Raw genomic sequence first — 27902 nt, forward strand, 5'->3', positions numbered from 1 at the left:
CGACCTGAAGACCAAAGAGCAGCAGTCTTCACCCAGCACCTTCGCTCCCTACCCTCTCGGTGAGTCCAGGTCGACGCCGACCACGTGCGCCTGGCGGGGCTGAAACAGCCGGGCAGAAATGCAGTTCCAGGCAAAACCGGAGCGAGGCTTTCTCAGGTCTCCTTCGTAAGGGAGGGACCCCAGCTGTCTTTGCAGAGCAAGAATTTTGCTGCGCCCATAAGTGCTTTCAGTATAAAATCTTTGAAAGTAGTACCAGAATGATCTCCTCTCCACTGTTGAATCGGCACTTTGTTCCATCCCTGGCTCTCTCCAGCCTGAACTGCTGGGAACAGGAAGGGTATGCAGCTTTCCGTGAACCAGGCACGTCTTAAAAAGCCATGGTTGCCCGCACAAGTCCTGTAGTGCAGAGCACGACTGTGTACTCATCCAGATCAACACGCACACCCTCACCCCCAACCGGTAGGGCACCCGCCCAGCCCTTGAAACCCGCAGGCCAGTGGCAGATGTGGTGCCGCCCTCGAGGTCACACAGGCCAGCCAGGAGGGACACAGGTTACGACGTTAAAGACCGTCAGAAGGGCTGTGTCAGGAAAGTGATCGTACGGGGAATACTGTTGACCCATGAACAACACGGGCTGAAACAGCGTGGTCCACTTACACATGGGTTTTTTCCCATAAATCACGGTGCTACGTGACCTGCGGTTGGTTGAGTTTGCAGGTACAGAGGACCGGCTGTAAAGTTACACCCGGATTTGTGACCCCTGCGTTGTTCGAGGGTCAGCTGTAATTTGCTCTAAGAATCCAGAAGTGGGTGAAAGCGCCTCAGGCTTGTCAGGTTGGCTGTTAGAGTCTGAAGCTACAGGGCAAAGGGAATTCGTTACCTGAGAAATACATATCCAAAGGGTCAAAGGCCAGGTGAGTGACAGCGAATCTCGGCTAATGAGGTCCCTTTCTGTGGAATACTACCAACATCTCTGAGAAGAGAGCTATGTTCTGATCACATGAGCGCTCTCTCCTTGACATGTAACCAGTGTGGTGTGTCTTTAATACAAAACTGACAAATGCTAAACTGCGGTTCTTCTGTCCCTTCGTGATTGTCCCACCCGTTACTTTCCTCTGTGTTGAAGAAGCAGAATAGTCTAGTAGTTAGGACCTGCCTTAGGAATCAGGCCACCACACTGCCCCCACGACTAAGCTGCCTGGCAGCTCTTTGCCTCAATCTCCCCATCTGTAAAGTGGGAATACTTACCTCATAGGGTTCTTCTAAAGATTTGGTGAACTAACAGGCAAAGTACTTTGTAATAGCAAGCACTTGGTAGAATGTTGGCTACTTATGTAAATACTTCTTTTTTAATAATAGTCGTTTTAGAAGAAAATTCAGTTCCATCTATTGTCCTGAAATGTTTAGCTTCAGCTTCCTAGTATCCATCTGTCCTCTTAACCTATATTTAGAGAATGTAGTACACAAATCTTTACCCTTAAACGTTTTTTCTTACTACAAGTGAAAAAATTAGTGCCTTGAATCTTCAAAATTGATGAAAAATACTTCTGATAATATTTTATAATCACATTAAAGTTTAAAAATAAATGTGTTAAAAATAGATAGCTAATAAAGTTTAAGAAAGTTAGTTTGTAAAATTGCCTCTCTGGCTGGTTCTCACCCCTTTTCCTCAGCAGCTCTAAGTCCCGTCCGCCTTCCTTCCTGTGCAGCCTCTTCTCCGGATGCTGTCTTGACTCCCAAGCTTGTCGTCTTCCCAGGAAGACCAGGCGTATAAAAACGAAAACCAGCCTTCATAGGCAGTGCAATGTGGTTATTGCAGAGCTTAGGGAAGGGAGAGTGCATGGTCACCTTGCGCGGGGAAAGAAAAATCAGAGCAGGGTTTAAGCATGGACCTCAAACAAGTAGAGTTCAGTGGAGCAGAGCCAGCCTCGCATGGAAGAAGAGGCCGTCGGTGTCGGCGAGGGCCGGCCAGGCTGGCTGCCAGTGGAGGGAGGAACAGAAAGAAACGAGACGGGGAGGGTGGGGCCCGGCCATGGGACTTGGGGTGCTCTGGAGGCCAGTCTGAAGCCCGTCCTAACGGTTGTGCCCTCACCTGACTGGGTCTGTGTGGGTGGAGGTAGCCCCCAGTGGTGTCGGACTCCCATGGGCGTTTGGTTAGGTCTGCACAGTGTGTGTGTGTGTGTGTGTGTGTGTGTGTGTGTGTGTGTGTGTGAGATTGCCAACATTTAAAAATTGGAAATTTTCAACCAAAAGTGGCTTCTGGCTTCTCTTGAAAATGGCTGCCTTGGGCCTGTGTTCCATTCACTGGTTGCACGGGTAGCACCTGTAGCAGGGCGGGCGCTGTCCCCACCAGGCCCGCATCACCTTCATTTGTGTTGCCTACTTAGCCCATACGGGCATTTGAGTTTGAAGCTCTTGATTTAAAGTTAAGAACAAAAATGTTCAGTACCTTTGCTCCGTACCAGGACATGTGGTGTGGGAACCGCAGGTTAGAAATGGCCTGGATACACTGGGTCACACCTGCACTGGTCATTCTGTCCGGCCAAGCAGCCTGCCCAGCTCATGACGGGTGTTCCATCAGGGACTCTTTACTTCAGCCTTTTTGCTATCGTCCCCCTCATCTCTCTCCACTAACCCAGCACAGTGAGGGCACTTGTCACGTGCCCCAGTGCATGCCTGCTTTTAGCTGTAAGAAATAAACCCAGGATCAGCTCACATTCCAGCCAGGGCAGACGGCAGCACCCACACTTTGAAATAGTTCAAGTCCTTTAAGGGAGTTTGATGTTTAATTCATAAACTCCTTAAGAGCAGCCTTTTGTAAAGTGAGTTCACTAAAGGCAGATTTGGGGTCTCCCCACCAGCTTGTTCTGTCGGTGGGACCTTAGGGTACCGTTTACGTCTCTGAGAGACTGGTTTGGATCTGGTGAGTTTGCCCAAGGTGCCCTGAGATCAGAAAAGACTTTCCTAGTTGTTTGGACTTGTTCTGTTTTTCTGTGGGCTCTGACTGAGAAGCTTCAGGACCACGTTTGGCACCAAAGTGAGTAAAATGAAGAGAATCATTGGTCTTACTTAATCAAAGACTATTTGTTACCATCGTCCCCCTAATTTAGGAATAAAATTCCTACAGATGTGTGTTACTAAAAAGGCAAAAAGGGTTTTTTTTTCCTCCAGCATTAAAAGTTACATTTAAAATATTTGGCTGTGAATTAAGACTTAGTTTGATTCTCTAGGAGAGCTTTAGAAAGTAAACGTTTAGAGGAAGAGCAGACGTATCCTGATAGCGTTTTTGTTTTTAGCTGGACTGAACCCAAACATGAATGTCAGCAGCATGGACATGACTGGTGGTTTATCAGTGAAGGACCCGTCGCAGTCCCAGTCCCGCCTCCCTCAGTGGACACATCCCAACCCAATGGATAACTTACCCGGTGCTGCTTCTCCACTCGACCAGAACCCCAGCAAGCATGGTACGTCCGAGCCAAGGTGCCTGGAGTCTGGTCACTTCTTTCCTACTCGCTGGTTATGCTTGTTTCATTACTCGTAGTGCATTTCCCTTCTAAGAATTCAGTGCTGAAAGCTGAATAGAAAATATTCCAAGAGACCAAACCAAACCACAACAAACAGGGAACTAGAGTAGTGGTAACCAGAGGGGAAGGGGTGGATGGAGAGCGAAATGGGGAAAGGGGGTCAACTGTGTGGAAATGGGTATAAACTAAGCTCTTGGTGGTGAGCACCCCGTGGTGTAGACAAAAGTCGAAATGCAGTGTCACACCCGTGACACTTACATGTCAGAAACCAGTGTTACCTCAGTAAGTTAAACATACATATTCCACTTCATTACAGAGTATGTCAGATCCCAAGTAGTCAGTGATCAAACCTCTCCAAGTCTCAACTTTCACACCTTAGCTACAAACGAAGAAGTAATTGAAAATGCCCCAGAGCAACGAAGAATACAGGTCACGGCCGCACACTCGTGTATCTGTATCTTCAACCAAAACTTTGTCTAAAAGAAAATTTTTTCAATAAAATGATAAAACACAATAGAAAATCTAATGCCTAGAAAAGAGAAACAGCAGATGCTAACAACCAGGAAATTCCCTGGCGGTCCAGTGGTTAGGATTTGGCGCTTTCACTGCTGGGGCCAGGGTTCAATCCCTGGTCGAGGAACTAAGATCCCGCAAACTGCGAGGCACGGCCACGGCGGGGAAAAAAAAAAGCTAGTAACCATAGGAGGTGATCTCACTTGCATTAAATTTAGCTCTTAAATTCCTCATAGCATAAACAGCAAAGGAAATTTAATAGGGTGTATAATTCTCTCTCAATATAAGGCATTCTAAAAAGAAAATTTTTCCTAAAGGTTAATTCTACAAGAAAATAGTCACGTGCTATTTGGGCACTTCCCTTGGCAGGAGAGAGCTCAGTCGCCCAGGGTGGGTGGGGTTAAGGCCTCCGAGTCCACATGCCTGTTTGTCCTTCCATAGTGAGGGCAGCAGACTGGGGAAGGGACACAGGCAGCAACAAGGACAGGAGCTGGCCACAGGGACTCACAGGCTGTCCCCAGAGGGCTTCACCGTGGTGTGGGTGTGCATTTATCAAGAATTCCAACTTGAACAACTAAAACAGTTCTTAAAGAGTTTGTCTTTCAAGGCCAAGTTTGGGCTAACGGAAATAGCCACTTGCCCCAGAAAGTGCTGGCCAAACCGAGTCTGAGAGTTCGTGCACCTGTGCAAAGGGCAAGGCCCGGCGCCCAGCACAGGGACTCGGGGTCCCCTGTTCACTCAGCTCTTTGTTCCCTGTCGTCCCCCCAGGTGCTATCCCTGGAGGTCTGAGCATTGGGCCTCCAGCTAAGTCCTCCATCGACGACTCCTATGGCCGGTACGATTTAATCCAGAGCAGTGAGTCAGCAGCCAGTCCTCCTGTAGCTGTTCCCCATAGCTGGTCACGTGCCAAATCTGACAGTGATAAAATCTCAAATGGCTCCAGCATCAGCTGGCCCCCAGGTAAGAAAGAGTGTGCGCACTTCCCTGTGGCAGCCGATCGGAACACGCCAAGCCTATGGGAGCGATTAGGCAGTAGAAGCCAGGATCCAAGCTCAGAATCCTGGAAGCCTTAACCCCATAGCTTTGGCTTTTTCAATGGAAATCCATTCATCAGATAAATGGTGGGTGTGGTTGGCATCACAGGCTTTTCTGCAGCCCTCAGTTCAGTCGAAGGAGAGAGGGGAAGGAGAGTGGGGAAGGGGGCGCTGTGTCCCGTCCAGTCAGAGTATGTCTGGGCTTTATCCTCCCGTCGGGACACCATCTTAGTGTTCAGCGTGGTAGCTATAATACCTGGTTTGTTCCGAAGGATTGGTGATTTACTAAAGAAAGTCTAAAGTGTGCCTCTTAACTTAGTTAGCAGATTATAAACATTTCCGTAAGCTATCATGAAGCAACATGAAGGTGCTCTAATACTCATGTGTTGATTTTCATTTGTTTGGAATTTTCCAGAGTTCCATCCTGGAGTTCCCTGGAAAGGACTTCAGAATATAGATCCCGAGAATGACCCTGACGTCACTCCTGGAAGTGTCCCCACCGGGCCTACCATCAATACCACCATACAGGATGTCAACCGCTACCTCCTCAAGAGTGGAGGTGAGGGGGCGCCCCGCCCGTGTCCATGCAGTGGTCTCCGTGCAGGCGCTCCAGGGCAGCGGGAGGGTGTGGGTGGCGAGGCTGGGGCGTGCAGGGCACGTCCGATGGGGACCTTCTCTTGCCGGGTGATGCAACGTAGTGCTTACGGGGAAGTGGAAATTGATTTGGGTTCAGTGTCTCTGCTGGATTTATTAACACATGGTTTTTATAAACATTGTGTTATAACAACATTAACCACCAAGCTTTTTAAGAAGAAGGTTTCCACTTGAAATCTCTTTGAGCTAGAAGTGAACTGACCCTTTTCTCTTCCATGTCAGCCAATTTTTCCTTTCCTCAAAGAGTCTGGTAAAAAGCCTGAGATCTTTCCCCAGGACTTGCTTCCTGGCACAAGCTCCTGATGCTGTAAGGTCTGGCACACCCTCTTCAGACTTCAGGATCCAGTCAGAGCAAGTGATGAGCTGAGCTGCAAGGTTACGGAACATAAACAGATTTCAAATGCAGTGTCGAGAAGGGCAGTAACTTGCCTTTCCTTAAGGCCTGCTAATGAAGACGCTCTGTAAGTGCCGTTGCTGATGGAGTTTTATCCTCATAATTCTAATAATGGGAAAGAAGAGCCAGCTTACCAGAGATGCTCAGCACTAATAAGGCCACTCGCATATTTCCCAAAACATTAATTTACGTTTCCGACCTAAATATGGCCTGTGGGGGAGAGGCCTTTCCTACCTAAATATGGCCTGTGGGGGAGAGGCCGTTCTTATCAATGGTTCTTTCAAGTGACAGGATTCTGCGTGCCTGTGGTTCGGGTAGAAAGACACCATAAACACAGATCACCTTCCCATTTAGTGCCGTGCATTCCTCGTGTCGCGAGGCGGCTGCCTCTCAGAGCAGGGACATTGCAGGCCACCCCAAGGTCAGGGACAGATGAGTGGCACGGGGGACGAGAGGCTGTGGGGACGTGGAGCCTGTTTGAGGTGGTGGGGACCGGGGGGTGGCACAGCCAGAGGTGAGACTTGGCCATCGCCCCTCGGCACCCTGCGTGTGGCCGCTGGGTTGAGCCGGGCAGCCGGGTGGGTCAGCGTGTTCAAGGTTGTGGAGGGTGGGTGAGCCATGCCGATCAGGGCAGTAGAAGACCTTGGAAAGAGTCGAGGCTGCTCGGCACAGAGCAGAGCTTCCCAACTGGTGCCTGATGGTCAGCCTGTGGTCCCTGGCACCTGGGGCATTGTGGGCCACCTCCGCCTTCGCACGCGTGTGCCGTGACGCGACACAGGCATCCTGGAGGGGCAGGGGAGTTCCGAGGGCAGAGCTGAGCAGATGAGACGAACGTCAGGGCAGAGGGAAGCTCAGCCTCAGAGATGTTGGCTGAAACGGGACCTCAGCTGTAGAACAGAGAGCTCCCTGCAGCCTCACATGGCGCTGTGTGACCTCTTGGGGCTGGAGCCCTGGGACAGCGCCGCCTCCACCCCGTGACCAGGCCTCGCCCCGGAAAGCCCTGGCTCCCCCACCTCCTGGTTTGTTTATCTGAGAGAAGGGGCGGGATGAACGGATCTTTACGTAGAACTTACTTACAAAAGGCACCACAGCCGCAGGGCCAGAAGTAAACTGCAAAGGCCAGACCTCGCTGACCGCCCCTCTCCAGGGCCCTCTCCAGGGCCCATGTGCCGCACCCAACACTCGAGGGCCTTCAGGCGCCCCAGGGGCTGACCTCACTCAGGGCCCAGCCACAAAAGCCTGTCGTATTTTTGAGTGACCAACTTGATCTGAAATACAGAGAAGGGACTTCCCTGGTGGCACAGTGGTTAGGAATCCGCCTGCCAATGCAGGGGACACGGGTTCGAGCCCTGGTCCGGGAAGATCCCACATGCCGCGGAGCAGCTAAGCCCGTGCACCACAACTGCTGAGCCTGCGCTCTAGAGCCTGCGAGCCACAACTACTGAGCCCACGCGCCGCAACTACTGAAGCCCGCGCGCCTGGAGCCCGTGCTCCGCAACGAGAGAAACCACCGCAATGAGAAGACCACGCACCGCAACGAAGAGTAGCCCCTGCTCGCCACAGCTAGAGAAAGCCTGCGTGCAGCAACGAAGACCCAACGCAGCCAAAAATAAACAAATAAATAAAATACAGAGAAAAAAATGGAGGAAATGTGCCCTAGAAGGAAAAGAGTGAGAAATGCCACTGGCCTCTTGTTGTTGGCTTATTTATTTTGCGTACTTTCATAACGGAATTTTTTTTTTACTGAGTATACTAGGTGTTGGGTTTTTATTTGCATTTTTGTTTTTATTTATTGTCATTGGTGTTAAGTTCTGATTTGATATTAAAAATTTTAATTAGCCCAGTATTTGTTTGGATGTTATTTATAGTTTTAACCTTTATGAGGTGAATATCAACCAGAATGGTAAAATGCAGCTGTGCCATTTCCTGACAAATTGATACGAAAAGGAAAATTAACCAGAATTTTTGGGACAGTTTCCACTATGAAACTAAAAATGTCAAAACTAGAACACTGTTAAAATCTAAGTATCCTACTGTTAATTATAAAAGAAATGCCACGTAGGGTTAAATAGTCTATAATTTGGGATCTTGGGTTGATTGCATTTTGTTGGTAAATGGAAGCAGAGGGTTCAGGAACTACGATTAGGTTGTCAGTAAAGCTGACATCTTTTAAAACTGAAGACCTGCAGATTACAAATAAATTTTAATGTTCATCCGCTCTCATGCCATATTCTAAGGAGGTCAGTTACAGCAGAGCAGCTGTAAACAGCTGTGCAGGTTGTAGACCACACAAGTCTGGGAGGTGCCACACGCCTGGTAGTCCCAGTGAAGGGTACTCCCGACGTTGTTCAGTGCCATCCCAGCTGGGGCCCTGCGTCAGGGGCCCGTGTCTTGTGAGATTCCGTTCACGGTAGTAAACCTGACAGCCAGACTGTTGTGTGCGCCTGTCCCCTCCCCCGGACAGCTTCCACACTCTGGCCGAGTAACTTGCCAAGTCAGAAGAGCTCTGATCCATCGTGCTTTAACCCACAAGTCACCACTGCTTCATCCTCCCTCTTCCCTGGCTTCCCGCTTTCCTCAGAAAACGGATGGGGTGACATGGAAACAGCACCGGCAGGGGTGCTCCAGGGGCCACACCCTGTCAGCCCCCCTCCCGGGAGCAGGAACAGGGAACCGCAGTTCTGGGGACAAGATAGCTCACAGTGACACAGTTACTAGCACACATTTCTCCTCATTATTCCAGTATTCAAAAGAGAAATACGAATGGGGGAGATGGGATACGTGAGACCTTTTGAGTCAGGAAAAGCGCTGGTCTTTTTATGGCAAAATCTGTAACAGAAAGCTTGGAGTTCTGTTTACAGCTCTGTGGATCTTGTTGGAGGTGTGAAAAGGTGGAGTTGGCCCTGTGTTTTTATCTTTATCTTACTTGGAAGGGGAAACCCGTGGGATCCTTCGGAACTTGGACATGTTGTTGTAAACACTCGGTGGTCGTTCTCTTCCCTCCTGCTGCCTGGTTTCCCGCACCCCGCCCTGGCCTCTCCCAGGGCCCCGGGCCCCCAGAGGCGGCGGTGTGCCCGTGTCTTCCTCTCCTCCCCGTGGTCTTGGCCGCATCACGCTCTCATTTTCCACCATTTGCTCAAACGGCAGCCTAGGAGGACATTGGTTCTTGGCTGTTAGGACTCTCACGCCCAAGCTGAGCGGCTCACCCCGCAGGCCTGTGCTCACCTTTCTTAGTGCCGCGTTTGGTTCTGCAGGGTCCTCCCCACCGTCATCTCAGAGTGCCACACTGCCTTCCTCGAGTGCCTGGCCGCTCGCTGCCTCCGGCTACAGTCGCTCTCTCAGCAGCCTTGTGCCCGCTCCTAGTATTGCAGGTACGCACCTGGCCTCTCGACTTGCAGGTAGCCTTTTCTCTCTTTCCGCAAACAAAACGGATGGCCTGGCTTTTCCTGGTGGTCTGTCTGCTCCTCCCTGAGCTGGGAGGCCATGTGGTGTGATGGAGAGCGGGCCTGAGCTTTGCTGAGCAGCCGTGGGGCCTCGGGCACCACTGCTCCCACCCACCACCCAGCCCCGTGGAGTGGAAATGGTGACACCTTCTCCGTGGGCTGTCACGAAGATCCGGGGATTACGTAAACTCCCCAGGGCAGGATGTGTCACATCAGCTCCTTTCCCCTCTCCTCCCTTCCCGCCCGTAGCCATGAGACCAGGGGTATAGGAGGCTTAAAGACGTGACGGCGGCCACCTCTGGGGACCTGCTGTTAGCTTGCATCGGCCCCCAGGGGCTAGGAGGCCACAGCAGCCCGGTGCTTCACTGCCGTCTCTGGGATCGGTGCGGGGCCTGGGTTGTTCCTCTCTCAGTATAGACCTTACGAGTCTTTCAAGTTAGAACTTTCTTTTAGGCTGAGAGGAGAATTGAGAATTGTTTGTCATAGTAACTTCAAAGGAATTGTTATCTGGAAATTCTAAGACAAGGATAGAGATAATGGATACACACACACAAACAGAATGTGTACAGTACAGGTTTATAAAAAGAGGTGGAACTTAAGTAAAGAGGGTTTATTGTTTATAAATTTCCTCAAATATGTTTCTGCAGTCCACCAGCCTTTGTTTAAATCCGTGTAAGAATGCTGTAGGAATTCCTTTTATACCAGTGCCTAGGGGAGAAAGCAGTTTTGATGTACTTTAGCGTCTTATTTAAAAAGAGAGAGAAAAAGAGCTTCTGGATTATGTCTATTCCTTCTAATGTTTATTCCCTCTGATGTTTACAAAGGGGATGCGTTAGGCCTCTAATGCTTCCCAATCATTTGGCTAAAGAGATGGGCAAGCAAAACCGTCTTCCCATATCTCAGGCAGTTTTTTATGGCGTTTTGGTTTTTCTGATCAGTGACGCCTTTGCTCAGATTAGCATTTGTTGTTGTGAAGCTGCAGTCGACCCTGGCCGCCAGGGTGGCAGAGGCGCTCCACACGGGGCTTGTGCCGGCCTGGGCGCTGCCCTGCTGCCCAAGGAGCACGGTGACAGCGACCACTCTGCCTGCTGTCCTGGCAGCGCTGGGCCGCTGAAGCGGGCGTGGCAGGTGCCCCGGGCACAGGAGGGGCTGGAGCTGGTGGTCATTACTGGTTTTGGTTTTTCTCCCCAAGGGCCTTAAAGCAGGCTTCCCCCCGGCCAAGGTGCCAAGATGCCAGACCGCTCAGCCCTGGGCCACACCCGTTTCTGTAGGCATGGGGAGCGAGTCTCAAAGCCGCAAAGATGACGCTGGTCAGCGTGAGCTTAGGCAGGTTATGTCAGAGGGGGCGTTGCTTTGACAGGGGACTGACACCTAAAGAAATGGCGTAAAAAGCTCTTGACCTTGAGTAGTTTGTTACGAGATAAGACGTGTCCCAGCAGAATTTGTTAAGTTTGGCTTTAACACTGAACTACAAAAATGCAGTTTTTCTGGGTGGCAAGCGCGTGTCTGGCACATTTAGCAAATTAAGTATCAGAAGTACTGGCAAGGTCTATACCGGACACCAGCAGACTGTGTCTCTGGGCAGAAATTCAAGAGAGAGGATGCCTGTGGTCCTCGTGTGGGAGCTTGACTTGGTGCTTCATTCCGGTCACGCAGTCCTCTGGAGCCAGAGCGCCTGGTGTGATTCCCTAGGCGCTGCCATGACTTTCCTTCTCTGTCTCAGGAATGCCTATGCTCCACTTCTCTGCCTTTCCAGGTAAACTGTCAGACATTAAATCGACGTGGTCCTCTGGCCCTGCCTCTCACACACAAGCCTCTCTGTCTCATGAACTGTGGAAGGTGCCCAGAAACACTACTGCACCCACAAGGCCACCTCCAGGGTTAACCAATCCCAAGCCTTCCTCCACCTGGGGAGCCAGTCCCCTCGGCTGGACCAGCTCCTACTCCTCGGGTACGCGTCCGTTCTCGTGTCCAAACAGGGTGGCTGGGACGGGGGTGTCTGTGCCTGCTCCGCTTGTCCTTTAGGGAAGATACCTATCATTTTGCCCTACGGCTCCTTTGTAAGGACTCCTGGACCCTGGGAGGGCTTAGGAGGGGCCAAGTCGCCCTAGACCCTCGGGGATTATCTGGGCCCAGGCTCCGCTGCCTGTGTTTCAGCATCAGCCCTGGGTGCTCGCGCACACAGCTTTGTTCGGAGCCAGGAGGTCCCAGCGGGCGGTCTCGGCACCCACTGAGGGGCCGCATTGGGCCCTTGGAGAGGCCCGATCAATGAGCATGAGGGTCTCGATTCCCAGTGTGAGCGCACCACCCCATCCCAAGTTGCAGCTCTGGAGGCTTCTTCCGGCCCCCTGCTGAACTGCGGGGACGAGCCGGGTGCACAGGGCATTTAAGAAGCCGAGAGTGAAGCCAGCCCTGCAAGTCTGCTTCATTTTTCTTAGCAAGTGGGATTTTAGAGCATTGATTATAAAGCTGTGGGGGAGGGGGGCAGAGGAGGAGACCAGAACTTCCAGGCAGTTCTCAAGCCTCTGCCGCCACATCCGCGTCCCGGGGGTCTGCAGGGACTGTGACTCTGGGTTGGTTTCCAGGGGTTGGGAAAGGCTTGGAGCACAGGTTCGGCCCATGCTGCGTCCGTGTGGTGAGACGGGAGGGCATTGGGAAGAGCTGTCTGACTCACCGCAGCCTTGTTGACCGGGTTCTTCCCTGGGCACAGGTTCTGCCTGGAGTACTGACACCTCAGGAAGGACAAGCAGCTGGCTCGTTCTCCGCAACCTCACGCCCCAGGTACAGGCACCCGGTGGGGGCATCGCCAGCCTGAGGGCCTTGTCGGTGACCCGAGGCCTCACTCGTGGCCCAGAGGCAGCGCCGGCAGCATGAGTCATTTAACCATGTTGCCTTTCACTCTTCCGAGGCTGAAAGAGTGTCCCCTTATAAACAGAACTGCTCACCTGTACCCGCTCCAGAACGATTTGGCCTGTGCTCACTTTTCCCAGGGTCGGGGGCCGCGAGGCTCTGTGCGATGTGCTCTGGAGAGAGGGGGTTGGAACCAAAGCAGGGTTTTCTCCTCCTTCTGTTAGCCCAACTCAGAAACTATAACTGAAATGTCCAAGATTTTAAATTACACAGTAAGTTACAAGGTGCAGGAGGTTAATATCGTAATCATATAGTAAGCCCTTTCAAGGACAGACATCTTCCCAAGGCACAGTGCACCTGGATTTCATAAACGTGTATAGTGAAGAATCCCCAGGACGCGTGTTACCACCCCTCTGCTTCCTTAATCAGATCGACGGCTCCACCCTGCGGACGCTGTGCTTGCAGCACGGGCCTCTCATCACATTCCACCTGAACCTAACCCAAGGCAACGCCGTGGTCCGGTACAGCTCCAAGGAGGAAGCCGCCAAGGCCCAGAAGTCCCTGCACATGTATGTCCCTCCCCTGCCCCGCGCAGCCCTGGCTGCAGCCCGGTGGTGCGGGGGCTGGGCGTTGTGGGTGGGTCCTGGGGCCGCAGCCACAGAGCACCGCGGGCGGGCAGGAAGTCCGATGTGGTGTGGACAGGGTCGGCCGCCCCCGGGGCCTCTCTCCTCGGCCTGCACTCAGCTGCCCAGTCCTATGTCCTCAAGTCTCTCAGCCTGAGTGTGTCTGTGTCCTGACTTCCTCTCCTTCTAAGGACACCAGTCTAAGTGAATTAGGGCCACCCCCCTGACCTCATATTACCTCAATTCCCTCTTTAAAGACCTCTTTCCAAATACAGGCACAGTGCGGTCTTGGGGCCTAGGGCTTCAACATATGAATTTGGGGGGACACAATTCACCCCGTAATAGGTGTCTTGTGACGTGCCGGTTTCTTCTGCTGCTGAAGTCCCGTGGCTCGGCCTCCCCCCAACCCAGTAGGGAAAGGGTCCCCCAAGAGAGCACATGTAGAGCCCAGTGATAGAAGATGCTCTGTCCATAGAAGATGTCTCCAGGCACACGACACAGTCAGACCCACTGCTGGGCCTCGTAGTGGTCCCTGCAGCCAACTCCTCTCCCCTGATTAAAGGACGCTTTTGATAAGATGTGTGAGTAGATCTACTCAGCGACATCACTTGGGGTGTGGGCCCTAGAAGTTAATCCTTCCTGTTTTTAGCCCAGGGTATAAAATTGCACTGACCCTAAATGATGCCCAAGTTTAACGGTCCATTCATGCACTTCCTTAAGAATGTGCTGTCTACACCGACACGACATAGCTGCTGGAAGTCTAAAGTGAGAAAAAAAGGTCATAATCTGGCCTTGGAAATAGCTATACTAAAACGTAAACTGCAGGACCATTTCTGGGTGGCCTGTGACATGAAGCCTCCAGCTGCCCTTTTCCCATTGAAAAAAAAAAAGGGGGGGAAACGCCAACGAGGCGAACACAGGAAGACACACAGCTGCTCTGCTCACATGACCCCTGTTCTGCTTTTTTTGTTTGTTTGTTTTGAGTTTTTGTTTTGAGATGTAACTGACATACAACAGCGTGTCAGTTTAGAGTGTAGTGTTGATGTGACACATTTATATATTGCAATATGGTTACCACCGTGTGAGCTAACACCCACATCAGGGTACATGATTATTATTTCCTTTTTGTGGTGAGAACATTTAAGATCTACTGTCTCAGCAACTTTGAAGTAAAGGATACAGAATTGCTAACTGTAGTCACCGCGCTGTACACGAGCTCCCCAGAACTCACTCATCTTCTAACTGGAAATTTGTACCCTGAGACCAACCTCTCCCCATTTCCCACCCACAGCCCCCGGTAACCACCATTCTACTCCCGAATGTTTCGACAAGTTTGGCTTTTTTAGATTCCGTATATGATTGATATCATGCAGTATTTATCTTTGACTTACTTAGCATAAGACCCTCAGGATTAATCCATGTTGTTGCAGGATTTCCTTCTTTCTCATGGCTGAATAATATTCCAGTGTGTCTGTTTGTATCTGTGTGTGTGTGTGTGTGTGTGTGTGTGTGTGTGTGTGTGTAAACATCTTCTTTATCCACTGATTTGTTGACAATTAGGTTGTTTCCATATCTTGACTATTTAAGTAATGCTGTAGTAAACATGGGAGTTCAGATATCTATCTCTTCAATAGCCTATTTTCATTTCCTTCGGATATATACACAGAAGTGGGCTTGCTGGATCGTATGGTTGTTCTAGTCTGAATTTTTTGAGGAACCTGTATAGTTTTTCCACAGTGGCTACACCAATTTACGTTCCCACCAGCAGTGTAGGAGGGTTTCCTTTTCTCCACATCCTCACCAACACTTGTTATTTCTTGTCTTCTTAATGATAGCCGGTCTAACGAGTGTGAGGTGATACCTCATTGTGGTTTTGACTTGCATTTCCCTGATAATTAGTGATGCTGAGCATCTTTTCATGTGTCTGTTGGCCATTTCTATGTCTTCTTTGGGAAGATGTCTATTCAGTTGCTTTGCCCATTTTTTAGTCAGATTGTTTGGGGTTTTTTTGTTATTGAGTTATATGAGTTCTCTATATATTTGAGTTACAGGATATTCTCTATATCAGATAGATGGTTTGCAGATACTTTCCCCATTTTATAGGTTGTGTTTTCGTTTTGTTGATGGTTTCCTTTGCTGTGCAGAAGCGTTTTAGTCTGATGTAGTCCCACTTGTTGATTTTTTTCTCTTGTTGCTTGTGCTTTTGCTGTCATCCAAAATTTTGTTGCAAAGACCAGTGTCAAGGAGTTTTTTCCCTATGTTTGCTTCTAGGAGTTTTATGGTTTCAGGTCTTCTGTTTAAGTCTTTAGTCCATTTCAAGTTAATTTTTGTGAGTGGTGTAAGGTAGGGGTTCATTTTTTTGCATGTGGTCGTCCAGTTTTCCCAACACCATTTATCGAAGGGACTGTCCTTTCCACGTTGAGTATCCTTGGTGCCCTTGTCAAATATTAGTTGACTGTGTATGTGGGGATCTATTTCTGGACTCTCTATTCTGTTCCATTGGTCTGTGTATCTGTTTTTATGCCAGTACCATACTGTTTTGATTACTGTAGCTGTGTAGTGTTGTTTGAAATCAGGAAGTTTGATGCGTCCAGCTTTGTTCTTTCTCAGAATTGCTTTGGCTGTTTGGGGTCTTTTGTGGTTCCGTACACATTTTAGGATTGTTTATACATTTCTATGAAGAATGCCATTGGAATATGATAGGGATTGCGCTGACTCTATAGATGGCTTTAGGTTGTATGGGTATTTTAAAAGTATTTTTAATTCTTTCAATCCATGAATACAGGATGGCTTTCCTTTTGTATCTTCTTCAATTTCTTTCATCAAAGTCTTGTAGTTTCCGTGGTATAGATCTTTCACTTCCTTGGTTAAATTTATTCCTAAGTGTTTTATTGTTTTTGATGCTATTGTGAATTGGATTTTTTCTTTCTTTCTTTTTCAGATATTTCATTGTTAGTGTATAGAAAGAAATGCAACTGCTCTCTGGGTGTTGATTTTATATTCTGCAATTTTACTGAATTCTTTGATTACTTCCAACAGATGTTTGATGGAGTCTTTAGGGTTATCTCTATGTAAGATGATGTCATCTGCAAATAAATTTTACTTCTTCCCTTCCAGCTTGGATACTTTTTGTTTCTTTATCTTGCCTGATTGCTCTGGCTAAGACTTCCAATACTATACCAAATAGAAGAGGTGAGGGTGAGCACCCTTGTCTCGCTCCTGACCTTAGAAGAAAAGCTTTCAACCTCTTACCATTGAAAATGATGTTAGCTTTGTGTATATGTATGGTTTTTATTATGTTGAGGCCTGTTCTTTCTGTACCCTATTTGTTGAGTCTTCATCATGAAAGGACGTGGTGGTTTTTTGTTTTTGAAAGGACGTGGTATTTTGTCAAATGTTATTTCTACGCCCGTTAAGATGATCACATGATTTTGATCTTCCATTCTGTTAATGTGGTGTATCCCATTTATTGATTTACATATGTTGAACCACCACCCCTGCCTGAATCCCAGAGATAAGTCCCACTTAACCGGCGTGTACTTTGTTGAGAATCTTTACTTTTTTGAGAATTTTTGCATCTATATTCATTTATACTGGTCTGTGGGTTTTTTTGTTTGTTTTTTTGTGTGTGTTTTTGGGGGTTTTGTTTCTTGTTTTTTGTTTTGTTTGTTTGTTTGTTTGTAGTGTCCTTATCTGGCTTTAGTATCAGGATAATATTGGCCTTATAAAATGAGTTTGGGAGTGTTCCCTCCTCTTGAGTTTTTTGGAAAAGTTTGAGAAGATTTGATGTTAATTCCCCTTTAAGTGTTTGGTAGAATTCATCATTGAAACCATCTGTGTGGTCCTGGGCTTTTCTGTATTGGGAGTAATCAGCTGATTATTGATTCAACCTCCTTACTCATTATTGGTCCATTCAGATTTTCTATTGATGATTCAATTTTGGTAAATCGTATGTTTCTAGAAATTTGAACATTTCTTCTAGATTATCCAGTTTGTTGGCACATCCTGTGTATTTCTGTGTTATCAGTTGTCGTGTCTCCCTTTCATTTCTGATTTTGTTTATTTGTGTCTTCTTTTTTTCTTGGTTAGTCTAGCTAAAGGTTTGTCAATTCTGTGTATCTTTTCAAAAAACCAGCTCTTATTTTCGTTGCTGTCCTGCTCTTTTAGGTGTGTTCTGGGAAACACTACCATCTTGGCCGAGTTCGCTGGCGAAGAAGAAGTGAACCGTTTCTTAGCCCAAGGCCAAGCACTGCCGCCCACCTCCAGCTGGCAGCCCAGCGCTGGGACCAGCCAGACGCGGCTGGGCGCCTCGGGCAGCTCCCACGGCCTGGTGCGCAGCGACACTGGCCACTGGAACGCCCCGTGCCTGGCAGGCAAAGGGAGCAGCGACCTGCTGTGGGGCGGGGTCCCCCAGTACTCCAGCAGCCTGTGGGGCCCCCCCAGTAGCGACGATGGCAGAGTCATCGGAAGCCCAACCCCGCTGAACACTCTGCTTCCCGGCGACCTTCTCAGTGGGGAGTCCATCTAGCCCGGAGAGGCCGCGTGGGCACCGCAGTCATCAGCACTAGGAAGAAACGCTGACCCTTTCCAGTCCGGGCGTCGCTGAGGACCCCGCTTGACCCGAGCAGCCCGGCAGCCCTTTCGAGTACCTCTGTCCAGTACTGAAGACGAACCTTGGCCGCAGTCCTTGCGAACTGTTCCCAAGACAGTGCGGGCTGCGCTGGGTCAGTGTCACGTGTGATGACAGGATGCTTCTCACAGCTTTTTATTTTGTGTCGTCCTATGTTTGTATGGTGTGTTGTCGTTTTGATTTTTTAAGTATAAAAGCTGCTTAGAATAGTTCTTTCATGAAGGGCACTTTTCAGATTGTGGGCTGGAAAGGGTTATTTTATCAAGGGGGTGGGGAGGGAGGGAGGGAGGCGAGAAAGCCTATTTAAACCGAGCCTGTGACGGTTACGCACATTACCAGAGGCGGACCCCGTAATCAGGGGGGGCTGGTGTCCATCACTGGGACGCGGTCCTGGCGGCCCAGACCAGCGAGCCGAGCGGAAGGAGCGGTCTGCGATCTGTTCTCTGTTCCCACGGAGCCGCCTATGCACATTACCCTTGTTTCATTACTTTTTCATGTCATTTTTTTTAATCCCAAAAAATATTTTTTAAAAGTTAAAAAAAATAGACATATCAAACATGCAAATACTTGAATCCAGCAGGCCAATAATGAAATGTGAACACTTTCTAAGTCTAATTCTACACTTCCAGGTTGGCATCAGTACGCAGAAACAGGCTCTAGGAAAAATTTCTAAGTTCACAGCCTATGTGTGTGTGTGTTGAAACAGAAGCACGTGTGTGTGTGCGTGCGTGTGCGTGCGCACTTTCTGTGTGTGTTAAGTGTGTGAGGGATTTAACTGTGGGTTTTCCCTTTTATTCAGTATGTGCTTTTTTTTTTTTTGGCGCATTGGTCAAACGTTTGTTATTATTAGCTTCTAACTTTGCACTGAGTGTCCCTGCCCTTCCTTTAGCTAATCCTATACATTAAAGAGAATTCATAGGACAGGGCCGGTGACAATTCATGTGTAAATGTTTACTCAAGGACTCTGTTATTGCGTTTAAAAATTACAGTGTATATCTCTGGAGAAATAATATGTATACCTACCTTTAGCAGCTTTTTATTGTGGACTAATGCAAGAAAATTATTACCAGAGTATTGTACCATTTTTCCATTTGGAATATAGAGTTAAAGAGAAAACAACTCTCGTTGAACTGTGGCCATAGATACTTGTAGAGGGTGGATGGTTCCGCGGGAGGAACGGAAACAAGCACTTGGACGTGGGTTGTGACTCTGCTTTCGGAGGAGCCCGAGGTGAGGGCTCCCACCTGTTTACAGACCTTTTTTTCTCCTTCAGACTTTAAAATAAAAAAATTTTAAAAAGGAATTTAAAAAAAGAAAAGAAAAAAAAAAAAGACTTCCGTCGTAAAGAAACCTATTTTCAGAATGCAGATCCGCTACTTCAGAGCTCTGGGATTGAACAGTGTTGTTTTCCCCTCCGGCCACCGTCGTGGACTCTGTCGACTGTCCCCTTCGTCCAGGTGACGAGTTGTGGTCACTGTCTTGCACACGCGGATGCGCTCTCAGGAAAGCCAGGGTTCCCGAGGGGCAGCTCCACACCATTTCATGTATTTTGTAACCCAACTCCTAGCACTGAAGATGTTATTAAAAAACAAACAAAAAATAAAGAAAAAAAAGAAAAAAGAGGAAAAAAAAAACACAAAGAAGAAAGATACCTAATCTCTAACGTGTAGCAGTTACGTATGTACCAAATAATGGACTCAAAGGAAATAGATGTTCGAAGAGTGCTTTATATATTAAAAATTGCTTTATGTTTTAAAGATGATCGATGTTTTGATTGTTTCGCAAGAAAGAAAGACAATGGAGTAACATACCCTTGAGTATGTTTAAAAAAATATATGAACATGTGCTCCCTGCCTGCTTGATCAGGAAACTTGTGCATTACATTTTTTTTAATTAGCTTTTTAATGGTTTTATCAAAACAAAACAAAAAAAAAAAACAAGAAAAAAAAGAAAAGAAAAAAAAGTTCCTGCAAAATTGCAGATCAACAAAAGCTGGTTTTATAGAGGATCATGAACTATGCACAAACTGGTTCAAGACTTTTTTCTCAAGTTCAGTAGTGTATTTAGCTAAACAGACCTTCCTCAGAGTAAGTGCATCTCATTGCCATTACATGCGTTCTGTATATTTGATGTACACGTCCCTGCGTTATGTATGTACACCAAATATACGTGCGTGCGTGCCCGTGTGCACCCAGACATACAGCTTCCCATGCTGCATTTAGCATCGAGTTGTAGAAAACTGATATTTTTAAATCGAGGATGGAAGTAAAGATTCTCTCTGTTTTTGTTTTTTGTTGGGGTGGGTTTGGTTTTTTCCTTTGGACCTTTTATTTTGAATTAAAGATGTCTGTAACTCTGAGATTAAAAGACAAGTTTGTGGCTTTTAATGTTTTTCCTCATAGAATGTGATTGTTGAAGAAAATGCACCGAAAGTTGCTTTCAAAAGTACAACGCTTTGTTGAATCTTAATAAATTGCAATTTTTTTTCTTGGCTGTTCAAATAAATGTGTTTTTTATTTTTCAGAGGCGGATGTCATCCAAATTCACTTTGTATGTGTTGGGAGAGAGAGTTGTCCTACTGTGTGTAAGAAATTCCCTGTGTCGTCTTATGCCGTCCTCAGAGTTCACGTATATATTCAGATACCCTCCAAGTTTTGGTTGCTTGACTTGTGATCTTATCATTTGTTTTGTGGTTTTGCAGTCCACACTGAAATCTTATTACTAGTCTTCGAGAGGTGCAGTAGAGCCTGGACCCACCCGCTCCGTGTGGGAACCGGTGTCGTCTGGGGCAGCCGTGGGACGTGGCCCCAGCCGAGGACCATTGCTCCCTCTCACCCATGACCCAGTTTGGGCATAAGAAATATTCGGAGAGAAGAGAGTAGTGAAGGTCTTTTGGGGCTTCCATGGTGGCACGGTGGTTAAGAATCCTCCCGCCAGTGCAGGGGACACGGGTTCGAGCCCTGGTCCGGGAAGGTCCCACGTGCCACGGAGCAGCTAAGCCCGTGCGCCACAACTACTGAAGCCCGCGCACCTAGAGCCCGTACAAGAGAAGCCACAACAAGGAGAAGCCCGCTCACCGCAACGAAGAGTAGCCCCCGCTCACTGCAACTAGAGAAAGCCTGCGTGCAGCAAAAAAGACCCAACGCAGACAAAAATAAATAAATAAAATTTTTTTTTTTTTTTAAAAAAAGGTCTTTTGTTTTTCCTAGACATTCGTTTCGGTAAAGTAGCCTTAGCTAACTTTACAGAGCGTCTTGTACAAGCACAGTTGAAGTGACGGCACTGGGCAAAGCAGCAGCAGCCTTCTCCCCACGGGGTTCAGGCGGCAGTCAGAACACTCGGGTCTGGCTCTCAGGTCCACCCCTGGGTCGCCTGCCATGACCTTAAGTAAGTTCAGCACCGGTGCTCCTGTCACGTCAGGATTGTAAAGACAGCCTCTTGAAAACCAGCCAGAATGTCCTTTGTGACCCCCGCTCAGAGACCAGCAGAGTGAGTGTCTTTCTCTCTCCACTCTTAGGCGCCTCGGCCACGTTTTATCGAGAAGATAGGACCCGGGTTGGCCCCCGCAGGCGAGACGGCGAGCTCCCCGCTCTGACTGGCCTCTTTAGAAAGCGGAGGAGGAAAGCGCAGAAGAGCCACCATCCGGAGGAGAAGCAAAAGGCTAGAACGAAACTCATGGAACTCAGAATGTGGACAGTGGAATGTACTTGACACCCTACCCTTGTACGCACCTGGAGGCACCGACCCTGCCGGAGCTGTGAGCAGCCCTTCTGCAAGTGTTCGTTCAGTGCCCGTGAGTCCAGCATCGCTACAGGGAGCGAGCCGGCCCCGTGCCTGCTCCTAGGAGAACAAGCCCAGTGCCTCCAGGTTGAGGCAGGCCTCATGGAGGAGGTGGCACTTTCCTCCCAGGCCCGGGGAAAGTAGGGGACAGGTGGGGAACACAGGGTAAGCCAACTGACAGCCTCATGGCCTGGAGTGGAGGCGGCTCCTGGTACCCGCAGGTGAAAAGGAGGCTCGGTGTCTGGGATCAAGAGAAAAATCAAGGCTCAGAGCTGCACTTTTAAAAAAAAATCATTGTGGCGATACCGTGGGAGAAGGCAAAGAAAGAAGGCAGGGTGCTCAGTGAGTAGAAGCTTGATGTGCGAAGAAGGGACTGTTGAATGGAGAGGAGAGGCCAGGAGGGAGCCGTCCTGGCCAGCACTGATTCTAACCGCATAAACGACAAGATCCGAGGAGCTGAGTTGCTGAGCACGCGTTCACTCAGGAAGGCATTTCGAGAAGATTCTTTGCAGGAATAGAACATATGGGGTGGATCAAGGAGAAACCACGTAAGAGTCGTGGTGGAAACATGTAGTTAACTTAACTGGCTTTACACATCAGTTTTCACAGCTTAGCTTGTGTGGGACCGTCCCCTGAATGGCAGACCGTGTGGCAGGCCTGGCCCCGGAGCCTGGATCCCCAGTCATCCTGAAAACCAGAAGCACATTTCCAGATGCTCCCTAAGTGCGCAGAAGCCTCAGGCTTAAGGGACATTTCACTGGTTCTCCACCCTGGCTGCGTGTTAGAATTAGCCAGAAAGTTCTTAAAATCCCAGTGCCAGGGCACATCTCACACATTCAACCGGAATCTCTGATTGTGGCCCAGGCCCCCGAGTTTTTACATCTCCCCAGTTGGTTCCACCGAGCAGCCAGGGCAGAGGCAGTGTCAGAGGAAGCCTGTCAGGCTGAGACTGTCGGCCGCCTACCCATTGGAATAGCCATTTCCAAGAGTTCAGCGCGTCTCATTTGGCAGTCACAGCTAGCTCTTTGCTTTTTTTTTTTTTTTAGCAAAACTCCTATGTGCCAGGCAGGGTGCTAAGCACTGTGTAGGACTGTGTCTGTTGTTTCAACAGCCCCATGAGGTGAGGACTGAGACTGGGAGAGGTTACAGAATGTGCCCGAGGCCATGAGCTGATGAGGGTCAAATGCAGGCCCATCTGACTCCACGGCCATCGCTCGCTGGGTCAGCCCCACACAGGATCCACCACAGAATATTCCAGCTGGAGGACCTTGAGGCCACGTGTGTATCAGAAACAGCTCCGATGGGCGATAGGTGTGCCTGTAAAGAGACCTGGCTCCAGCGGTAGCAGGGCTGGCGAGCCTGGAGTTTGTACACGGCCAGGTCGGGTGGTGCCGCAGCCCTGGGCAGAATTTCTTCTCCGGAAAACCTCAGCCTTGCTCTTGAGGACTTTCGACTGATTGGATGAGGCCCACACATGTCACTGGGGATAAAACCCTTAAAGCCAGCTGACTGGGTGCCGAGCACCTACAAGATGCCTTCACAGCAACACCTCAGTTGGCGCTTGAGTCGACAGCCAGGGCCACCAAATGACCATCACACGTGGCTTCTGCAGAAATACCCGCGGGCCTTTCGCCTATTTGTCGTCAGTAGCTCGTCCTGACTGACCTCATAGTTGTTGCAAGGCAGGCGAAGTGGGCCCAGTCATAGCTGGTGGCAGTGCCAGCTCAGACTGATGTGGTCAGTTTATGTCCATCCATCCAACCATCCAAAAGTGCACCCTCTTCGCACAGAGGCAGACATCTGCGGGGGTGTTGGCCCCTAGAGCCCAGGTGAGCGTCCTCACCCGACCTCACCCAGCGGCACTCACGCCCGGAGACACAGCCCAGGCCAACTACTCGTAGAGGTCCTTAAGCACCTCCTGGCTGGGACCAGCCACAACAGGCCCAGGAATCCTGCCTGATCTGTCGGGCGCCAGAGAAAGGTGACAGTCTGCCCCTGGACGTCTGCCAAATGCAGGAGCACCCTGCGTGGGACCGTCCTCAGAAGAGGGACCATTCGGGGTTAGCGTGGGCCCAGCTGGGAGCACTGCTAACGGCAGTGGCATCTTCACTGCGGGGCTGGCCTGGCCCCCCCAGGCCAGGTTTGCTCTCCCAGGTTCCCTGCTGGGATGAGGAACGTGGGCCCATCGCCGCTCTCCCATCCTTTCCCACGGCGGCCGCTGCCCCAGCTCCTGTGGACAGCGGGCACTGGATCTGTGATAGCTCCGTCCCCTCCTCCCCGCACCCTCTGGTCCACGGCACCCCACAGGCTCCTCAAGCACAGCCTGGCAGGACCCGGGGTCACCCCCCGCCAGTCACAGCAGCCAGACCCCGCTCCTGCCACAGGCCTGGGCGCTGGCTGCTCTTTGGCCTGCAGGCTCCTCTCGCCACGGCTAGTTACTAGCAAATGACCCACCCCGGTCCCGCCCTATATTTTCCCTCCACCCCCACCCCAGTAACCACTAGAGCATCACTTCGTCACCCTCCACGCACCCCCGTTCTTGTCCCGCAAGGCTGGCAGGGCAGCACCTGAAGCTGCAGCGCGGTCCATCCCTGCCATTGGGGGCGGGGCCAGAAGAGGGCGCCCTGCGCTCAACACTGAAGCCGCACAGAGTCTGCTTCATGGGGAGCCCGGCACCAGGGGAGGCCCCTCGGGCATCTGGTAGGCCACAGGGCCCTGGCCTGACAAGGAGAGCAGCCTTGAAGAACCAGAGGGAGAAACTGAAGGGGCGGCACATGCACGAGGCCGAAGTTCCCATGACCTCGGCCTGGAGGTCATCCACGGGCTGTACCTACAGCCCTGGGCACCTGGGCAGGCCTGAACATAAGCATGGACTCCCACAAGACAAGCCCACTTCGCAAAATGTGTTTAATCAGAATAAATACAGTCCTGGGCAGGGTCCACCGGGGGTGCTCCAGCCTCAGACGGGCTGCAGACTCCCGTCACCTTCCCCGTGTCCCAGCAGGGCCATCTCCAGGCGGCATCTGTGTCTGCAGGTCCATGGGAACCGAGGGTGACAGGGTTCCCGGGCTGCCAGGCCCAGCGCTGTCCTACTGGGCATCCCAGTCGTCTGTGAATACGGCCGGGGGCATCACGGCCTCCTCGGTTCTACCAACCCTGCCAGAAAGGGGAGTTGGCAAGGGGCCCCGTTGCCTTGGGCAGCACGGGCCTCGCTTGGGAGGCTGAGAAGCCCCACGGTCATCCCAGAGGATCCCCAGCAGCCTTCCTCAGGAGCTGTTTCCAGGCCTCCCAGGGCTGAAAGGCTCTGGAGAGAAGTGGAAGGAGCCGGACGAGGCCGGGACTCACCACCGGTAGGCCTTGGCAAGGGAGGGAGTGGTGTGGGCAGGGGATCTTGTTAGATGGCTCGTTCTGGGGGCTCCTGCTGCCTGGGGTCGGGGCGGGGGAGCCCCAGGGGCCTCGACCTGCAGACCTCAGCTGGCCCACCTGGCCGGGCGGGGCTTGAGGAGGGGTGTGTGTGCATTCCCGTGGGTGGCCTGTCTATCCAGGCAGCAGGACGATGTCTGAGTTCATCTCCCCTTCCCTGGGCTCAGCCGCAGGTAACAGTTGAAGGGTGAGATGTGCGGCCGCAGGAACAGCCCCAGCCCTGCGCCAGGGCAGCCGGGACCATCAGGACGCGGGTGGCAGAGGGACTTCCCTGGTGGTCCAGTGGTAAAGAATCCGCCTTCCAGTGCAGGGGATGTGGGTTCGATCCCTGGATGGGGAACTAAGATCCCACGTGCTGTGGGGCAACTAAGCCCACGCGCCACAACTACTGAGCTCGCGTGCCTCAGCTAGAGCCCGCGTGCCACAACTACAGAGCCCACGCACTCTGGAACCCACGCTCCACAACAAAAGAGCCCACATGCTTCAACGAAGATCCCGCGGGCCGCAACTAAGACCCGACACAGCCAAAAAATAAATAAAATAAATATTTAAAAAAAGAAAGACGGGGGTGGCAGAGAGGAGGGAAAGGGCGTGAGAGACCCCCAGCTCCACCTTGCCCCCTGCACACAGTTCCTTCATTTCTTTTTTTTCCTTTCTCAGCAAACTTTTCTTCCTCCCCCAAATGCCCCACACACCTGAGGAGGAAAGGTGGGGAAAGAGGGTAGGGGAGTCCCAAGAGGCTGCAGGCCACCCAGGGACGCCGGCAGCCACTTCCCTCCCCACCGCCGGCGGGAAGAGGCCTCCTGGTGCAGCACCCGTTCCTTCTCCCCCACACACTCCCCTCCAGGGCCCCTCACCTGCTCCTCTCCTTCCTCTCATAGATACGCTGAAGCTTGTTGATTAAGAAGATTTTGTCTTCCCCCTCCTAGAAATGCCAGAACACAAAGGCTGAGAAAACAGCCATCACGTGTCCGTCCAGAAGTGCCCTGTTCCAGACTGCACTTGGGGTAGCTCATAAAGAGTGTCTGACATCACAAGCACAAAAAGTTTAAAGAAGGGGGACAGAGGCACCAAACAAGGACAAGGAAATACCAAGAGCCAAGTAGTGGGCACACACACACACACACACACACACACACACACACACATATGCATCTAAGCTTCCTAGTGGCCAAGGTGAAAAGGGAAATGTGATCAGTTGCACAGTGAGGGCTGCCTACCCAGCCTGACTCAATGTGCAACCGGCCCTGACACTTAGTCTGTCTTGGGCAAATTACCTCCCCTCTGACCTCGGTCACCATCTGTAAAAGAGGGATACAAATGTCTGTGTCATGGGGCTTTTATTAGTTTGCTATTGTTGACCTAATCAATTATGGAAACTTAGTGGTTTAAAACAACACAAATGTAACATCAGTTCTGGAGGTCAGAAGTCCAGAATGGGTCTCAGTGGGCTAAAATCAAGGAGTCAGCAGGGCTGGTTCCTTCGGGAGCCTCTGGGGAGAATCTATCCTTGCCTGTTCCAGCTTCTGAGTCTGCCCACATCCCTGGGCTCATGGCCTCCTTCAGAGCCAGCAATGGCCAGTCCAGTCTTTCTCACACCTCTTTCTCTGACAGTGACTCACCCACTTCCTTTCTTAAGGACCTTACGATTACATCATGCCCACCCGAATAATCCAGGATAATCTCCCACCTCCAGGTCAGCTGATTAGCAACTGTAATTCCATCTGCGAACCTAATCCCACAACCCCAATGCCACGTAACCGTGGCATATTCACAGCTTCTGGGATTAGGACAAAGACGTCTTTGGGGCAGGTACTGGCCAACCCAGGGCTCTTTCGACAAGTGACTGTGAAAACGCACATAAAGCTTTAAGTCTAGGACCCAGTAAACATCAGGCGGATTTCAGGGCCCATCGAACCCCGGGGTCAGACTGGATTCCTCGCAGGGAGTCTTCACAAAGGGAAAACAGCAATTTGGTCAGGATGCGTTCTGGGCGCTGGGGACCCTGGCTCACCCACGAAGGCGCTGAGACACTACGAGGTGGGACCTCCTTAAGAGACCTCCCCATTTTCTCTCCATCGAGTTGGTGGGTACAGAGGGCTGTGCACCTGAGTAAGCCACCTGCCCAGGCCAGGGAAAAGATGTTCCGAGCGCAGGCTGAGATCAGAAGTGTGGCCCCAAAGACTCAGAACCAGGGCCAGCCTCGGCCTTGGGAGGACCCAGCCTGCAGCAAGGGCCGCCTGGGGAACCGTCCTTCAGCTCCTAGAGGAACGGCGGGTGGAGCTGGGATTCCCCTCCCGACGCTGCTGTGCGTCCCACCACCACGGGACACCGCAGGCCCCAAAACTCTACAAGGTAGGGCAGGAGCCGGTTGGGAAAAGCCCACTTCCAATACCTGAACCTCAGCCAAAATGCCCAGCCTGAGCCCTGCCCTCGGTTTGTGAAAGGGGAGGAGAGGGGTTACCTTGTACCGCCTTACTTATAACCGTATAAAAAGTGGGAGCTGTCCCCAGGGCATCCTTCCACCCAAGAAGACCTGACCCAGAGTCCCTGCACCAATTAGCCAGCAGCAGAGTCACAGGCGAGCTGCACCCCAGCCCTGTCCTGCCTCGGCTGACACCCAGCAGCTGACCCCCAAGTCATTTCTAACGAAGAGTGGCTGGTGGCCACCAGCCCTGATGTGACCGCCTAGGGGACACAGGCACCAGCTGGCCCCAAGGTGGGCTCAAGCATTAAGTACACTGGGAAGGAAAAGGAAAAAAGAAGAAACAGCAGTGGGGAGAGTGATGTCAGGGCCCTGGGTGCAAAGTTGGGGCCCTGGGGATGAGGTCAGGGCCCACCAAGTGTTCAGGGGAGACCCGCTGTCACTGACAGGTGCCCCTGAGCAGCCAGCCCAGACTCCGGGAGGACAGGACCAGGTGAAAGGCCATTCCTGTCTGGGGAAATGCCAGCCCAAGTGACTCTGACCTACGGGGTAGTGACTTGTTTTCAAAGGTGGTGGGAGGCCCAGTAACTGCGCAGGAAGGGAGGGACA

The 27902-nt window shown here is 50.7% G+C and overlaps 2 protein-coding genes and 1 pseudogene across 3 annotated transcripts in view; 2 read left to right on the forward strand and 1 right to left on the reverse strand.

The window, feature by feature from the left end:
* TNRC6C (trinucleotide repeat containing adaptor 6C) overlaps positions 1–19592 on the forward strand; it is an 82717-nt gene extending 63125 nt beyond the window's left edge. Inside the window, exons 15-23 of the mRNA XM_024760854.1 lie at positions 1–59; positions 3297–3464; positions 4806–4997; positions 5487–5630; positions 9374–9490; positions 11319–11513; positions 12273–12343; positions 12842–12981; positions 17203–19592. The exon at positions 1–59 is cut by the window's left edge and continues 24 nt beyond it. Of these exons, the coding sequence (XP_024616622.1) occupies positions 1–59; positions 3297–3464; positions 4806–4997; positions 5487–5630; positions 9374–9490; positions 11319–11513; positions 12273–12343; positions 12842–12981; positions 17203–17563 (1447 nt within the window). The 3' untranslated portion in view covers positions 17564–19592. The remainder of the gene's footprint in view (positions 60–3296; positions 3465–4805; positions 4998–5486; positions 5631–9373; positions 9491–11318; positions 11514–12272; positions 12344–12841; positions 12982–17202) is intronic.
* On the forward strand, positions 18193–19602 carry LOC112410335 (uncharacterized; annotated as a pseudogene). Its single transcript, XR_003005415.1, has one exon. The product of XR_003005415.1 is annotated as an uncharacterized LOC112410335 (transcript).
* A 4731-nt stretch (positions 19603–24333) lies between these two features.
* TMC6 (transmembrane channel like 6) overlaps positions 24334–27902 on the reverse strand; it is a 17387-nt gene continuing 13818 nt past the window's right edge. The window contains exons 21-22 of the mRNA XM_024761018.1: positions 25726–25795; positions 24334–24601 (exon numbers count right to left, since the gene is read on the reverse strand). Coding sequence (XP_024616786.1) covers positions 24535–24601; positions 25726–25795 — 137 coding nt within the window. The 3' untranslated portion in view covers positions 24334–24534. The remainder of the gene's footprint in view (positions 24602–25725; positions 25796–27902) is intronic.

This window comes from Neophocaena asiaeorientalis, unplaced genomic scaffold (assembly GCF_003031525.2).
Source record: "Neophocaena asiaeorientalis asiaeorientalis breed wild unplaced genomic scaffold, Neophocaena_asiaeorientalis_V1.1 scaffold30, whole genome shotgun sequence".
Classification (NCBI taxonomy): domain Eukaryota; kingdom Metazoa; phylum Chordata; class Mammalia; order Artiodactyla; family Phocoenidae; genus Neophocaena; species Neophocaena asiaeorientalis.